The sequence below is a fragment of the Eschscholzia californica genome, unplaced genomic scaffold (assembly GCF_041429995.1).
Source record: "Eschscholzia californica isolate CP2 unplaced genomic scaffold, dmEscCali1.0.p SCAF_1, whole genome shotgun sequence".
In the NCBI taxonomy this organism is placed as follows: Eukaryota; Viridiplantae; Streptophyta; class Magnoliopsida; order Ranunculales; family Papaveraceae; genus Eschscholzia; species Eschscholzia californica.
This window is the reverse complement of record NW_028238198.1, coordinates 8,019,076-8,036,683: the sequence shown is the minus strand read 5'-3', so window position 1 is coordinate 8,036,683 and position 17,608 is coordinate 8,019,076. Positions and strand designations below refer to the sequence as shown.

Sequence of the window (17,608 nt, the reverse complement as noted above, 5' to 3'; positions counted from 1 at the left end):
TGTTTTCTTTTCTCAAAGTCCAGTTTCAAATCGTTTTTTTGTTTAATAAATTTGTGATATTTAAGTCGTTTGTATAGCGGAATCAGATTGATTAAGACGAGACATATTGCAACAATGGATGTTTAGGCACTTCACTTTGTATATAAATTAAGTGGCCGACTCGGACCATTAAAATGAAAAACTTTTTGACTAAAACACAGTTGAACTTTGATGCCCTCAAGACTTTATATTTAGGAGTAAATCTAATTCAGCCCCCTAAAGATGATTAACTCACCAAAATAACTCCTTAAAGATGACCTATTCTCAATTTGGAACTCTTTTTCACCTTTCCTACATTCAACTTTAACAGTTGAATTTTTCTTTACATTTTTACACGTCTTCTAGAAAATATTCTCACTCTCCTTTTCTTCGCCAGAGAAGGTCGCAGGTCGCCAACCATCGTCGACAACCCTTCAATAGAAAAATATCGTTTCTTTTCCTTCTTCATCCACCACCAACGCCGGCCGAACGATAACCACCAACAATGTCATCTCTCTTGTTCTTCTTTTTCACCCTCTCTCTTCTTTCTCTTGTGTATCTGAAAACCCTCAGATGATTGAAACCAAACCCTATGAGGATTTCATTTCACAAGGGAGTCTAAAAGATATAGGGGGTGGTTGTTGTGATTTGTGGTGGTGCTGCTGGAATGATTGATTGTTTCTCTCGTATTACCCAACTATAAGCTCATCTCTAATTGTTGAGTATTTATGGATACAAAGAGAAACAAGTAAATTTCAAGGTACATTTTCTCGAAAACTGTTCGTCCCGAAAAACATTTCTTTGAAAATGAAAAAATGTTGTTTTTGAAATAAACACTTTTCTGGAAAAAAAAAAAGTGCTTTTACATAATCATTTTTGTAATTATTCAAGGGACACAAATTGGTTGATATCTAATAAACAATTTATTATGCAACTAAATTTACTACTTAGATATTGATAGGAAATGTATGGGTATTAGAGTTAAGTAGTTAATTACCATTGAGCCAGTTTTTACGAGGTCTAAAGTGAAAACTGGGTTTTAGAAGATCCCCAACTTCATCTGATGCCACAATTTTTTATGATGATGATTTGTGGTGGTGGTTGTTGTGATTTGTGGTGGTGGTGGTGGAATATGAAGAGAGGCAGAAGGAGAAGGGAACGAAAAACTTACTCTTTTTTTGTTAAAGGATCCCCGAAGATGGTGGTCGACCATTGGCCAGCGGCCCTTCTTCGACAAAGGAAAAGAGAGAGGGATAGGGAGGAAACATTGTTTAGAGTAAGGGTAAGAATGTAAAGAAAGTTAATTGTTATAGTTGACTGGCGGAAAAATGAAAAATGAGGTCAAATTGGAAACTTGCAAACTTTAGGATACCATTTTGGTGGATTAGTCATCTTTAGGGGGGTGGAATGTAATTAACCCTTATATTTATTGTCACTCTGTCTCTGAGAGATTTCATAAGAAGTTTTTCCTCAAGTTTATTCTACCAAATCATGGAGTTCAAATTGATGTTCCTTGTTTTCTTTCTTACTGTACTTCAATCCACACTGGACATGAATATCTTCACTATGGGTTGTAATCCAAGAGAGAGAAAAGCTCTTCTCAACTTCAAACATGATCAGAGAGATCCTTCAAATTATCTCTATACTTGGAACGGCAAAGATTGTTGCGAATGGAATGGAGTAACGTGTAATTCTAACAAAATTGAAAATTATGTCATTGAACTTGATCTTGGAAGTTTCAACTTAAGTGGTAAACTAAATCCTTCTCTGTTGGAGTTGAAACATTTGATTTACTTAGACTTAAGTTACAACAATTTTGGGAAGATTGAAATACCACCTTTCTTGGGTTCACTTGGAAATTTAAGGTATCTAAATCTAGCCTCTGCTGGTTTTACTGGCAAGCTTCCTCCTCAACTCGGTAATCTTTCGCGTCTTAACCAACTTGATTTGAGTTGGAATGAGTTGGAAGGAGAAATACCAAGAACCTTGGGAAATCTTTCGCGTCTTAACGACCTTGATTTGAGTGTGAATGAGTTGGAAGGAGAAATACCAAGAACCTGGGGAGATCTTTCGCGTCTTAACCACCTTGATTTGAGTTATAATAAGTTGGAAAAAGAAATACCAAGAACCTTGGGAAATCTTTGCAACTTGGAGATTTTAGATTTGTCCAAAAACAAACTTGAAGGAGAGATGTTTGGATTCTTAAGAAACTCAACTAGGTGTCTTAAGAATCTAACCGAACTATATCTTTGGGGTAACGCGCTCTCTGGTTCAATTCCTATATGGTTGGGAAAATTTTCGTCGTTGACAGGGTTGGATCTTCGTGATAACAAGTTGACTGGGTCTTTGCCAGAAAGTCTGGGGCATCTTTCGAATTTAGAAAGTTTACAAATTTCCGGTAATACACTTGAAGGTTTTCTTATTGAAGCTCACTTAGCCAATCTCACGAAACTAGACATCTTAGACATAAGTTCATTGGTTTTAAACTTGAGGCAAGACTGGGTTCCCCCTTTTCAACTTACAATAGCATTAATGAGAAATTGTTCGGTAGGACGTCGAATTCCTCAATGGCTTAGAACCCAAAAACATATTGAGGACTTGGACATTTCTAACGCACGAATTTCTGGGTTTGTTCCTAGTTGGTTTTGGAATATGTCTTCCACATTATCCATTTCAAATATATCACACAATCAAATTGAGGGAGATTTGTCAAAATTGTTGTTGAAGAGTGCTTACAAAGGTTCAATTTACTTGAACTCAAACCGGTTCACAGGTAACTTACCTCTTATATCTTCTAATATCCTAAGACTTCATCTTTCGAAGAATTCCTTTTCAGGACCCATTTCTGCCTTACTATGTAGTCCTGTAGAAGATATGAAGTTGATTACCCTTGAACTTTCGGAAAATCTCCTGTCCGGAGAAATTCCTGATTGTTGGTTTCATTGGAGATCTTTGCTTCAATTAAGTTTCAACAACAACAACATAACAGGGGAAATTCCAACTTCTATGGGCTCTCTACGTGAACTTCAAGCGTTGCATTTGCAGAACAATTCTCTCTATGGAGAATTGCCTTCTTTGCGAAATTGTACCGAATTGAAGATGATTGATCTTGGTGAGAATAGACTCACGGGCGGGATACCAACATGGATAGGAGAAAGCCTTAAAGAACTCGTCGTTCTACGACTACATTCAAATAAGTTTCTTGGCGGAATTCCTAGAGAATTGTGTTACCTCACTATGCTTCAAATAATGGATCTTGGTCATAACAATATATCGGGATCAATACCAAGATGCTTTAGCAATTTTACTAGAATGGTTTCGAAAAGAACCCCATCATCTCGTATGAACTCTTTTAGCGCTTTTATACAAAAAATAGAATTTGATGTCAAAGGTCAAAAATTATTATACGGCAGCAGTTTGCTTGAACTTGTTGCCGGAATTGACCTATCAGACAACAATTTATATGGAGAGATCCCGGAAGAATTAACAAATCTCTTTGGATTGCAAATTCTCAACTTAGCTAAGAATCATTTTACAGGAAAAATCCCAAACAGAATTGGTCTTTTAGGTTCACTGGAATCACTTGATTTGTCGTACAACAGTCTATCGGGTTTAATTCCTCAAACTATAGTGAATTTAAATTTTCTAAGTTATTTGAATCTGTCATATAATAACTTGTCAGGAGAAATTCCTTTAGGTACCCAACTTCAGAGCTTTTCTGAGTTGAGCTATGTGGGAAACCATGATCTCTGTGGTCCTCCGCTAAAAAACTGTGACGGAGATGAACAACCTGGAGCACCTAATAGTAATGGTGAAAGATCAACAGAAGACAATGAAGATTGGTTTGCAATGAAATGGTTTTATATGGGCCTACCGTTTGGATTCGTGGTAGGTTTTTGGTGTTTGTGGGGTGTTTTACTGGTAAACAAGTCTTGGAGATATACTTATTTTGCGTTCGTAGATGATATAATTTATAAACTTTGTGGTTGTTTGATGCAAAGATGAAATCTCTCCGTCGTTAGTCTGCTGTCAGTTACTTGTTTGTGATAATAAAAAAGATATAAACTTTATTTCAGGCTCCGTTTGGTTCTTCCTTAAATATATGATCATTGACATAAAATACGTATACAATAGGCCTCCTATAGACTTGAGGATCGACTTTGACGATCATCAGGTCTAGCAATTCAACACTCAACTCAAAATTCAGTTACACTAAATCTTACTTGTACAAGACTACAACAACAACAACTAAAGAGATGAAACATTAAACATACCTACCAAATCAATTCGTGTTTCGAAGTTTGCCTCACAAACCCTAGACAGAACTCAGAAGATTAATAATCATCACCCCTAGATATGACTTCTTTGCAAGTCGGACGAAGTAATATGGTATGCTCAAACTGAGATACATAGCTACCCTTGATATGGCATAGAGGAGGGCATGGCTGTAACACGAAAAAGTATTGATGTTCATTCCAACTGTTCAAATAATATGAAAAGTTGCAGTTCGATTTGATTTAGTAGTAATACCTGAAGAATGCCAGTGTCACACAAGTTTTTTAACCCCATCAAATATTTCGTTTCACCGAGGCGATCTAAATAACGTTTACAAAATGCCAACGTTGAGAAATTCTCGTTTATTGTGGCAAGCAGTTGCTTCGATCAGGGCAGCCTTAGTGGTGCATGTCCAACATCGAAATTTTTCATGTAGATACTACACTCTACATCTTCTCTAACATATCCTTTACCTGCGATTTAGACATTAACACGAAAAAAATATATTTAATTACTCGACAGGCAAAAAAAGATCCAGTTTTTCAGATAACTTCATTGAATAGAAATGGAGGTTACCGGTTGATCCAAATGTTTCAATAGCGAAGAATTCGCCTTCCTCCATTTTTGTTTGCTCACCTCCTTTAACAATGGGGACAGATTTATCAGAATGAATCTGATAGCTTCCTATGTTATGTCCATTCCGAATGCTTTGTACTGCAACATAAAAACATAAAATTGTATACAAAAAGGATAAGCCATTTGACATATTAAACACAAGAAAATAGCAACAGACAATCGTAGGCTGATTGAGTGGTTTAATTACTGAGCCAGGTTTGTCTGCCCATGAAGTCTAGGGTTCGAATCCTGTCTCTTCCTAACTCCCTCTGTCAAAGACTATGTTGAGGGAGAGTTATCGTAGACCTGGCTCCCCTGTGGTGTCTAACCCGGACTTAGTCCGGCATAGGTGCTGCCGAGCTACAATTGTGTTGCGAGTGCGAGAGAGATATTAATGGAGCAAACATACCTTGAAACATCTTCCCATTGATTTCAACCTCATATGACTCCATGACCTCTTAGATTGCAGCACCAACATCACAAAGGCGTACATCTATTCCAGCTTCCTAAAAAATTAATGTTAAAAGAGCTAGAAAACGATTAAACAAATGGCATATAAATATTAATCTGCAGCAGAACATACTTATTTTCACCTCATCGAGGATAACTGATTAACAATGACAGTTGAATTTCAATAGGATGTGATAGCAAATGATGAAATAACAGAGCATCTTCTATACTAAACTGGCCATCAAGGTCCAAGAGGAGAAAAAAATATGGCAAAAAGAAGTACCTTGACTCCAGTATTTGTTGCCTCTCGTGACACCTCAAGAAGTGGATCGAACATGGGATTAAATGCGTGTGTAAATGCACAGTCCACTATATGTCCTGAAATTTTTTAAGAATATCAACTCTTAGTTCATATATAATATGCCTACATCTTGGGATACAAGTCGTGTATGATACTAATGTGGCCACGGCTTAGGGAAACAAAAAATGGTGGTGTGGCATGCAAGACTTGGGTGGGAAAATCTGATTTACCAAGTTGGATGCCCCCACCACCACTTATTCTCTTCACGGTGGCAAAGGTCACCGACAGACTGTCACTTCCTCCGACCCTCCAAAAAAAACATTGAGTTCTTCCTCCTCCCATCCCACCACCACCACTAACCGACAGAAGATCTTTTTTTGGAGGGTCGCCGACAGTGGCAATCCAGCAGCGACCCTTGCCCGTGTGAAGAGAAGAAGTGGCGGTGGGGGCTGGGAGTATCAAGACAGTGGTGGGGAATCTTGGATACCCCGGAACCATTTTTGGTTTCCCCAAAGCGACAGCCTACTAATATAGTTCTCCAATGATGGTTGTGGCTCATGGCGTGGTTGGCACCTAAAGAACTACGGAGTATTTCTAATTCCTTCTGCCTTGTTGTTTCGGCCACCTCGACTAGTTTAGAACTGGTATTTATGTAGGGATTTACACCCTTCTACTAGTGTTTATAGCGGAAATATGACATCTAATGTCTACACTAGTATTCCCAGGATCACATGCAAAACTAGTAATTAATCTAATGGAGATAGTAGATTACCTTAATCGCTTTTCCCTCGAACTAGTTGAATTGATTGAAGAAGACCAAGAGCTTCAAGTGTAGCTCCTCTACTTGGGACACGAGCAATCAATTTGATCTCCCACCTTGTTGTATAGCTAGCACACCAATGGTGGTTGGAAAAGAAGAACACCTTCTTCTTTGACTAGATAGATAGTAATGGGAATTAGCTCACTTTCTCCTCTCTACTTGATGTGGTAGAGTAAGAAAGCTTAGAGAGAAATTCCACACCTTATTCTCTGCCCTAAGAGTGTTTATATAGAACCCTAATAAGAATCCACCTCCTTTTAGGTTTCCTAAAACACCCTTTAGAATAAGATTTAGGGAAATAGTCGAAAATAGCAACTATTGGTATTTTCTCAATTCCCTAAGGAGGAGGTGTCCAAACACCACTAAAATTGGCAGATATAATGTTTATTATATCAGCAACTAACCCTCCAAAATTCAGCCCAATCCGAGTCCTAGAAGTACCCGAACCGGTCTAGGCCCAAAAACCCTGTTTTTGGCCTTTTTGTACTATCTTTGCCTAATTCCTTTTTAGGCCTATGAGATATGTTTATGGGACACTCCCATGATTATATCTCACTCCCACTAGTCATATCCTAGATCAATTTGTCACTCTTATGTGTAACCCGTTGTAGGATCCGATCGAAGTTAGCCGCGAATTACTTCGTAATTCGACGATCGTAGTTGGTCTCTAGCTACAACTCTACGATCCCTAAATCAATCGGACTTGATGATCTTCCACATCAATTGTCCTATCCGACAAATTGTTCGCATTGTCACCTTGGTCGAAGGACATCTCCTTCAACTCCTTCAGACTCCCACTTGGACTTAGAACAAGTGCAATGCCTCGATTCCCGTGTCAATTTAGTATCCCATCTGATACGTCACATCATTCAGACTTTCTTGATATCCGAGTACAACTGTAAAAGACAAACGATTAACTTTTAATCCGTTTGAGCGCGGCCACGCATTTTCAGTTGCTACTCATCAAGTGGCCTTGAGACACTTTGTACCTAATGTGATTAGGGTGACACAATCCATTCTTGCGCTCCCACTTAACTTCATGTCTATCCTGTCCTTCCCAGTATCCGTCTTTATAACCTCCTTTTACGGCGCGGCGTTTAACGGAAGCAAAGTCGGGCATTCCTTACATAAGATGAGTGGAGCACTCATGTTTTGAGGAATCTCTCCAATTGTCTTTATGAGAAGTATTGACGTTCATCACGAATGATGTACTTCTCATTTGAGGGTTATCCAGTGTATAAACCTTTTATACACCCACGTAGTCGAATAGAATATACTATTCCTATAGCCCATGAAACTGCGCTAACCCATCGACTCCCGTGCTAGTCTTCGTGAGTCATTGTTGTCCATGCAATGACCTGGACCAGGGATTTTTGATAATAAATATTCCAAGTTCACTTAATAGGGTTTCATTCATCAGATCACGTATCTGACAAACCTATTCGGAACGTTTTATTATCGATGGACTGTCGTTTAAACACTAAACCAAGTTTAGACGACTGGTGAAATAATTCTTATTATTTCTGATAACGAGAGTTGTAAATCCGAGCCTCTTCCGTAAAACTCCTTTTACCCACTCAGTTTTACTTGTCGAGGTTTAAAATTACACCTCATGCCTTAGACTGTGTATGAATCTCATACTATGTCTTAGGTGACAGTTTAGTTTGACTACCGTGGTAGTCGGTTTTAAACTTTGCTTATTATCAATTAATTTGAAGATTACTATCTTCAACCTTGATAATATCTAGTAATCTTTACTAGAGTTAAGGCCTTTAATTCTTTGTGTAGTATTTGCAACAGTTCCCGGCTTAAAACACTTTTAGCCTACTTTCCTTCCATGTCTGGAAGTTTGCTACGATGACATGTTCAACTTTGTACTACTTCATCCTTTAGCCTTCTAGGATGTACTAAGTAGTGTTTCGGTTTTCCAATCCGAATTCGGATGTTTAAATGCTAATCATGTCCAGCATGATTGACTTTATGTTTTCGAACATAAATGTCTCTCTCATGCGTGCTAGCTCATCGGTGTCTTTTAGACTCCGAGTTTTGCAACGCCCTCTGTCATGAGTTTTTGGGTCGAAATTCTTTTAGACTTTCCGAGTCTTAGATTTTCTGTTTCGGATCTCAAGCATCTCAGCGTACTGAGTCTCTCTAATCCTATCATCCTTTTGATCTATGCTTATAGATCTTCAGATGCCCAAAATGGCATTTTATCCTTTTGTGTGTGGTCCTTTATTGAGTCAGTTCGTTACTGTTATACAACACCTTATGTCGTACTCAATCTTTTGTATGTACTCTGCATACGGACCCGGAAGGTTTGTTTACTCCCACTTACCTTCTTGAAACTCGTGATTCAAGATTTTCTTCATTCTCCAGGAATCAAATTTCTCTGATTGCCTTTTGAATCGAAGATTCTAACTCTTGCGTGCTTTTAATCCGTCGATAGATTTCTGAAGCATGCTTGTGGACATAACTTGATTGGAAGAATCTTTATTCTTCTTGTCTCGTTTCGGGAAACACGAATGTTTCCATCCTTCTCAGTTTTCTATTTTGGAAAACCAATTTAGGTCTTTTGTTGACTTAAATTATCAAGCTTCATGTCTTGACGAGATATGGATTCCACGATGATTTTGGGTTCTAGCCAAAATCTAGAGTCAGTTTCCGTTTCTGCGCAGGTCTTTTATCTCTTCAGAAATAACCTTTATTTTCTGTGTCTTTGAGATTTGACCTTTTAGGGCTTTTGAACAACAATTTGGAATTTTCTCAACTACTTTGAGATATTCCTTTAGAGACACTTTCACTTGTTTTGAGAGTTCTCCGGCGAATGACATTCGCTTTTGTGCGGTGGGTTTATTAGATCATGTCTTTAACCTTTCCTTTTCCGAGGAGCCGGTCGAATTTAATCGACTTGTACAAGTTTCATGATTGTTCTTCATGACCCTCCATGATTTTTCTCATGATCGAATTAAATCGACTTGTACTTTTCTCCCACTTATTCTTGTAATAATTAGTGTTTTCTCTCAGACTACTAGGTGTGCTAATTATTAGAAGAATACTATCATGAGCAACAAACACTTTGTTCTCTTGATTGGTTATGGAAGAAGCCCAAATTTCTTTTTAAAAAAGAAATTGCGTCAGATATTAGCTAGTTTTGTAATGCTTTTACAAATTTAGCTTTAGACGGAATTTTGGTAAGTGTGAAAACAATCGTTTATAGAATATGTCCCAAAATATTCGGAAGACTGGCTTAAACTCATCTTTGATCGAATTATGCATAGCAATGTTCGATTGCTCCCACTGAATCCACCATCCGTCGGATGTGTTCCATGGAGCAGAGTTGGGAAACTGTTTCTCAACTCCTTTGATGGTTATCAAGTGTTTGAATCAAGTTTTCACTATCTTGTTAAAGTGATTCTTTACTTCGGTTTGTACTTTGTTTGAACCTTTCAAACATTCTGACTTATACTTTATGATTTGTACGTTTCCATACTTCATGAAGTTGTCAGAGTACGTATTTGAAGTTTCTCTCGTTAGCTTCTGCAAGTAAACTTATAGGTCTGCATAACACCGTATGAGTCCTAATAGATTACTAGTCCTTATGCCTTTTGAAAAGGGTGACTTTGTCAATTAGTCCTTAAGACCCAATTGACAATGCTGAAGTTTAATGAGTTTGAATCTCTTGATTTTAGCCATTATCAATGTTAACCTTCAGTTAATTTTATCACTGGTTTAAAACATCAGACGTTTCTAGAAGAACAAAATAATCACTATTAAGTTCTAAGCTAGATCAGTGTCTAAAAGAAGACTTCGATCCCTTTCAGCATCCCTAGCATTACTGCTTCTGCTCCCTCTTGGATCTTTACTTCTTTTAGTCAAGTATGTGATTTCCTTGAGCTCCCACTGAGCCGCTCATCTGGTCTTAAATACCTGATGAAGGAATTTTACGATACTTGTTTTTAACTTTGTTAACAAGGATACGGAATCGGAATTCATAATTCCATTCCTTTTGTCCTCCAGGTGCTAAAGGTAGTTTCCTTTTAAATGGTCTAGCCATTGTTCAGAAATATTCACAGTAATGAGAAATACTCTTGATCATGTACTCGGTAGCTGCTTTTCTTTGATCAAATGTTTGTCTCACTTGACTGATCATTTTGCCCTTTTGAATCTATTTCTTAGATTCTTTGTACCAAATCTCAAGAACCTTTCTTAGACTGGATATTCCCGTATGTTCTGCTCAGTTTGTTTGTAACAACCTGAGTGACTCATCTAAGGTCTTATCTATCTTTGTTCAATCAATATTGAATTGGGTGATAGATGTATTCTGTTGTCTTCCGTTAGGATGACTTTCAGATTGCCTTGGAGGTCTCGTACCTCTCCATTTATGACTTCTGTGGGAAATTCTTCCTCAGTTTGTCTTAATGGTTATGCTAGCATTCATTATTCTTCCAAAGAGAATGTTATACGATTGCTTGCAAATGGCTTTTGACCTTCTCTTGTATGAGTCAACATTGGGATTGGGTATTCTAGTGACCTTCCTTTTGAATCTGAGAATTATTCTCGGATTCATTCTTCCATTCTAGGAAGTGGATCAGCACCTACCTTAGGTGTGATTCAATGTTGAAATCGTTTGTGTCATCTTAAAACTACATAAAGAAATGGCAAAGTTTTAAAACTCGTTATCGTTTTTGAAAAACATTAGTTTTCCCACATTATTCAATATAAAATCGTCCCCGATTGAATAAGTGATTCCAAGACCCCAGTTCTTCGAAGTAAAGCGGACGAAGGCCCTACCCTTTGACTCCATCGTTCCGGGTGAGCGAACTACTTCACTGATCATACCTTATGACTCTTGGTTGATAGATTTCATTAATGAATGACTAATCTATCCTTTTGCCTCGAGTATCCAAGACTCTCTTGCTGATCTCGTTGAGTAGAACCATTTAGACGTGTAGGCCTCTTCTATAGACCTACCCGCATTGTCCCAAGGTAGAGGAGGTACTCTGCGAAGGCCGACCCACCTTCCTCGAACAAGGGCGCAACGAGTGTCTTAATCTGGATAGGCGATTACTCAAGATTACTTTTGGGGACTTTTACGCTAGTCTGGCGTTTGTTATAGTGAACTATTTAGCCTAACTAACATCCACGACATAAAGCGTAAATAAGTAAGTAAATGCGCGCGAGAAAGTAAATCAAGCAGACATGGATCCTAGTATGGCCCCTAACCTAGAAGATCTAATCACCCTTGGTTTTCTTCTTGTTTCGCCTTTTGGTTCGTCTTAGATCGCCATCTTTGAACCTCCATTGATTTCTCCCACTCGCCTTTGGATTTCATCCTCGAGTTTCTTCAATGGACTCATAGACCCTAAACTCTAATTACAAGACTCTAACGATTCGCAGATCGTATAAACTTGAAATTAAAATTAATTACAAAGCTTGCACCCATCCGTGCTTAAAACAAGAATAAAGAAATAAATCTATGGCCATACTAGTTTCCCGCATTCACATCACATGCAATCATATAATATATCAAGGCTAAGAATTATATATGCATGATTATCTTGGGCGATACTTTTGTTGACATCACATGTCACATTACGGACCTTAAGTCTAAATTCGAAGAATTCTACTAGTGGTGCTTTCCGGTTTTATCTTTTATGATTTTGAAAATCATCTTTAAGAAAAACTCCGTTTTGGGCTCGAGAAAGCCCGGGTCAATTTCGGAAAAAATATTGGTTCGATTCTTAATGATTTCATAAATCAATTTAAAGAGAAATCCGTTTTGGGCTATTGGATGGCCCGGATTGATTTTGGAATTATTTGGTTGGAATCGGAAAAAATTTTGGCAAAAACTCCCACTCGAATGATGGTCCCTTTTCGTGGTCCGAAAAACCTCGAAAAAGCCCGGGACAAGTCCTAGACAAGTCCCGGCCCAAGCCCAAAAAGGGCTCGGACAAGGTCCGGACATAGCACGGCCCATAGGGCCGGCATGTCCTGGCCGAGGCCTATCAAGGCCTGGTCTCGTCCTGGCCGGAGCCAGGACGCTAGTCCATGTACCAGACGCGTCCTAGACGTGTCTGGTACTGGACCGGACCAGCACTAGGTGTCTCGGACTAGTCCGAGACACCCAGAACCTCCCAGACGCGTCTCCAAGACGCGTCTGGTCGAGTGCTCTGGACGCATCCTAGACGCGTCCAGGAAGCTCCTTCGCAGCTGCTGGTCGCGTCTTAGACGCGACCTGGACGCGTCTTCAAGACGCGTCCTTAGTAGCTGCTCTGGACGCGTCTCAAAGACGCGTCCAGAAGCTTCTGTCGCAGCTGCTGGTCGCGTCTTCAAGACGCGTCTCAGCAGCTGCTCTGGACGCGTCCAGAGGACGCATCCAGGAGCTTCCGGTCCGGCCAGGAAGCTTCCTGGCCGGACACTAGGGTTTTTCAAAACCCTAGTTTCCAAAAAGAAAAAAAAAATTTTTTTTTTTTATGCAACTCTAAGTTGCTATTTTCCAATTTTAAAACTTTTCTTAAATTTTTGAAATTCCTTTTAGAACACTTCTAAAAAAAAATTTTAAAACTTTTAGAAACTTTTAAATTTTTTCAAATTTGTTTTGAGAGCTTCCTAAAGTCAAAACTACTCTTTTTAGAACACTTCTAAAATTCTAAAATTCCAAAATTTTGTTTTTCAAAAGTTTCCAAAACTTAAAAACAACTCTTAATCAAACCAATTTTGGATCAAAATCTAGGTTTTTGAAATTTTTCAAAGAACAATTTTGAAATCAATTTTGAAAAATCTTTGAATCCAATTCAAAATTAATCAAATTTTATGTTTTAAAATCTTTTTAAACATAACTATCAATTTAATCAAGCATGGATTAGTTTGAAATTCAATCAAATTGAGACTTTTAAAACACTTTTAATCATCAATGTGATTCTCAATTTGAAAATTTATTGAATCCTATCAAATTATGAGTTAAAAATACCTTTTAAAACACCTTTTAAAATACTTTTATAAACTCAATTTTCAAACTATCAAGCATATTAATTAGTTCGATTCTTAGCAAAAACTAGTTAATGGCAAGAGGCTCTGACGCCATTGTAGGGATTTACACCCTTCTACTAGTGTTTATAGCGGAAATATGACATCTAATGTCTACACTAGTATTCCCAGGATCACATGCAAAACTAGTAATTAATCTAATGGAGATAGTAGATTACCTTAATCGCTTTTCCCTCGAACTAGTTGAATTGATTGAAGAAGACCAAGAGCTTCAAGTGTAGCTCCTCTACTTGGGACACGAGCAATCAATTTGATCTCCCACCTTGTTGTATAGCTAGCACACCAATGGTGGTTGGAAAAGAAGAACACCTTCTTCTTTGACTAGATAGATAGTAATGGGAATTAGCTCACTTTCTCCTCTCTACTTGATGTGGTAGAGTAAGAAAGCTTAGAGAGAAATTCCACACCTTATTCTCTGCCCTAAGAGTGTTTATATAGAACCCTAATAAGAATCCACCTCCTTTTAGGTTTCCTAAAACACCCTTTAGAATAAGATTTAGGGAAATAGTCGAAAATAGCAACTATTGGTATTTTCTCAATTCCCTAAGGAGGAGGTGTCCAAACACCACGAAAATTGGCAGATATAATGTTTATTATATCAGCAACTAACCCTCCAAAATTCAGCCCAATCCGAGTCCTAGAAGTACCCGAACCGGTCTAGGCCCAAAAATCCTGTTTTTGGCCTTTTTGTACTATCTTTGCCTAATTCCTTTTTAGGCCTATGAGATATGTTTATGGGACACTCCCATGATTATATCTCACTCCCACTAGTCATATCCTAGATCAATTTGTCACTCTTATGTGTAACCCGTTGTAGGATCCGATCGAAGTTAGCCGCGAATTACTTCGTAATTCGACGATCGTAGTTGGTCTCTAGCTACAACTCTACGATCCCTAAATCAATCGGACTTGATGATCTTCCACATCAATTGTCCTATCCGACAAATTGTTCGCATTGTCACCTTGGTCGAAGGACATCTCCTTCAACTCCTTCAATTTAGACACTGATTATGGAAAGAAGTAGAGAAGTTTGAGTAATACCATCTACTTGAGTACCGAAATCCAACTTCATAACATCATCATACTGAAGTGCTGTTTTATCACCAGAATTTGGTGTCCAATGAGCTGCAACCCTGGAATTACAAGATCACTCGTGATTCAATTTGAGAAAAAATCAAAAGTTATTGAGTTGTTGTAGTGAAATGAATGGGAAAAGCATCATTACCAGTTTAATGAGCATCCTGTAGGGAATGCAATGCCTGCTTGCAGACCATTCTCAGATAATCTGGACCAACTAAAAGCGTAACAAAACGGAAGATTAAGAAATATAAATTCTACGTACTCATCTTTGTACTGCTGAGTTTCACCTTCAGGAAACTTTCCAGAAGGGAAAAGTTCAATTACAGGGATTGAGGGAGGATCAGTCTGCTGAAGAGGTTCCGTCTTCTTCCTGTTAGTATGGTTCTGAATTTATAAATATCTTTTACCGCGTGAGAGAAACGTCTAGATAACAGATAGTAAGGTAATAACCGGCAAATGAAATAGTTGCTTACTTTCTTTTATTTTTCTTCTTTTTCCTCTTTACAGTTTCTGAATATTCCCCATATTTAGTAAGAAAACAAGTGTCAGACAATTCAAAAACATAAGAATATAAGATCTCAGGCAACTGTGTATATACAGATTTGCATATTTTCCGTTTTATTTTTCCCTAATTTCCGGATGTTACGGATAATAACAATATTTCTAAGGGATTAACTAGTTAAGCAGTCAAAATCTACAAAAATTTCTAGTTGAAGGCTTTAAGTTATATTGAAATTTTTGTTATGGTGTATGGTATAAAATGCACTCATTCTTTAGCAAAACAACTCAAAATAACCCGCTTGAAATTGCATATAAAAGAAGGTATACCCTAAAGTGACGTAGATGCAAACAGCAGACGAGTGAGTACCTGAACCTCATAAAATGACGACACATGTTCTAAGTGACATTAGTGTAGAGTGACTTATGTTGCGTGATATACATGTACTTACTAATCCAAATTGCCAAGGCACATAATCTGTATTCAAGTGAATTCCTCAACAGAACAACATATAGAAACGTAAAAAGTATTTACATATACTGCTAATGTATAAAATTATAAATAGTGTACATATACGATAAGCGAATAGAGAGAAAGACTAGATACTTTGATGGAGTTAGAAAGAAAAAAAAGTAATGAGATATTTAAAAAAGGAGAAAATAAAGTTTAAATTTGTGATTCACCTAATGATGAGCCATCGCCTTCCCCACCATCATCGTCCTTCTCAATGGGCGCCTTAGCATTTCCCTCTACTAACTACAAAATCGGTGTTTAATTTTTTATTTACAGAAAGTAAGTCTGCAGTATAACCTTTTTCATAGTCGTATATAGAATCAGAAGCAATTTGAAGACGTCATTAAAAATGCAGAAAAAATCCGAAACTACGAAATGTCTCTGCTGTAATTATAAATATGGTAAAGGGTATGACAAGGGCATTGGAATTGCTCAAATCCTAAGGTTTGTGATATGGACAAATGGGCGACCGTTACTTTTTCAATATTAGATAATCACATGAAAGTATGAATCACACGTGAAACGATTCTATATTTCCTGAGGTAGTATAAGATATTGGTAGAAAGTGCGCAAGGATAACTACTATGCGTGTATGCAATAAAAGGATAAAACCATGCAGCCAATAAGACATCAGCCAATAAGACATTCTTGAATTAACTTTCTTTAGCGTGTTAAAACATAGGTTTGAAGCCCCATCACGAATTTCTTTTCGTAACACCACAACGTATGGATGTTAGTGCAAAATTCGATAAGTTTCACTGTCTACGGATTCCCCTTCTATAACTAATAATTGATAAGCGATGGTTTTAGGTTGTAAACTAGTTTTTCATGCTAAAAATACACGAGAAATACATACCGAGACATCATTTTGTTGTTCAAGTAGCAAGCTTTCCAATTGTGCAGAAACCCCAACATTTTCTTCTACCTCAACCACTTCAGAGTTGGCCCCAGTTTCCACCATTGTTTTATCTTTCCTTTTCTCCCGTTTCTTTCCTTTTCTCCCGATCTATGACAAATACAAGTAAAACTAATATTTTTGACAGAACTTGTCTTCTATATAGCAATCACCAAAAGCACTCATTAAACTTGAAACAGAGAAACCTCAAGTAGAACCAAAGTAAGATATAACAATTCAAATGCTTTAATTATTATTATAAGAGAAGTCCGTCGATCTTCTTCAACTTGTAGTAATTTACTAATGAATCAAAGTTGGCGTCTTACAATTTTTAGCATTGAAATTTAAGTATTCAAAACTGACCCCTCAACTATTGAATAAACATTGTTAGGAAAAATAACCTAATTAACTTGTTCAGGAATAGGAAGATAAACGATGCGAAAGTAAAAGTAGAGACACCAAGATTATTTAACGTGGCAAAAAACCCCTCCAAACTAGAAGGTAAAAAACCACGGGACCTAGTCCAGAAATCTTCCACTATAATTAAATAATGGTTTACACAATTCTTCAAGGTGTGTAGAAACACTCTTGGACAACTCTTCACCAAACCTATGGTGGATAAACTGAACAAAGAAACAAAGAAATAAAATCTCTTACTCCTTAGGATTTGAACAAATCCTAGATTACTAAAGGTTGAAGAAGATAACCACAAACTAAATTGCTTCACAAGATTAATAATCTTCTTTTCTTCAAACCAATATTCTGCTCTTTCAATCTCTCTTGAAAGAACCACTTCAGAAATCTCTCTTTCTCTGGCTTCTCTTTGTTCTGGAAGTTGTTGTGTATATTCTCTTCCCTTTCATTTCCTTTTATAATGATAAATAGGGAGGTTTACCAAAAGAAATAGGAATTCCTTTTTAGGCTTGAAAAAATAGAAACTTTTTCCCCAAACAAGGAATAAGGGAAATCCTATTCCAACTAGGAGTCCTTTTATTATAAGGAGGGACCCCAACAAACTCCCCCTCCCGACTTATGAAGAGGGACCTACCATCCCCAAACCTGCAACACTGCTACGTAGCTCATGTTTGCCTTTGG

At 37.6% G+C, this 17,608-nt stretch overlaps 1 protein-coding gene and 1 pseudogene across 2 annotated transcripts; one reads left to right on the top strand and one right to left on the bottom strand.

Annotated features, from left to right (window-relative positions):
• The first annotated feature begins 1,536 nt into the window (after positions 1–1,536).
• Positions 1,537–4,093, top strand: LOC147563792 (receptor-like protein EIX2). Its single transcript, XM_086665099.1, has one exon. It carries the CDS (start codon positions 1,570–1,572, stop codon positions 4,021–4,023), a length of 2,454 nt encoding a protein of 817 aa, XP_086521225.1. The 5' UTR covers positions 1,537–1,569; the 3' UTR covers positions 4,024–4,093.
• Positions 4,094–4,301: 208 nt separating this feature from the next.
• On the bottom strand, positions 4,302–16,579 carry LOC147563791 (methionine aminopeptidase 2B-like; annotated as a pseudogene). The gene is made up of 10 exons (XR_015234139.1): positions 16,475–16,579; positions 15,779–15,861; positions 15,080–15,118; positions 14,752–14,976; positions 14,568–14,659; positions 5,642–5,736; positions 5,318–5,414; positions 4,870–5,007; positions 4,549–4,766; positions 4,302–4,463 (listed from the first exon to the last, which is right to left on the bottom strand). The product of XR_015234139.1 is annotated as a methionine aminopeptidase 2B-like (transcript).
• Between the last annotated feature and the right edge of the window lie 1,029 nt (positions 16,580–17,608).

Coding starts and splice junctions, on each gene's coding strand:
- LOC147563792 (XM_086665099.1), top strand. CDS start 1,570: ATGAATATCTTCACTATGGGTTGTAATCCAAGAGAGAGAAAAGCTCTT.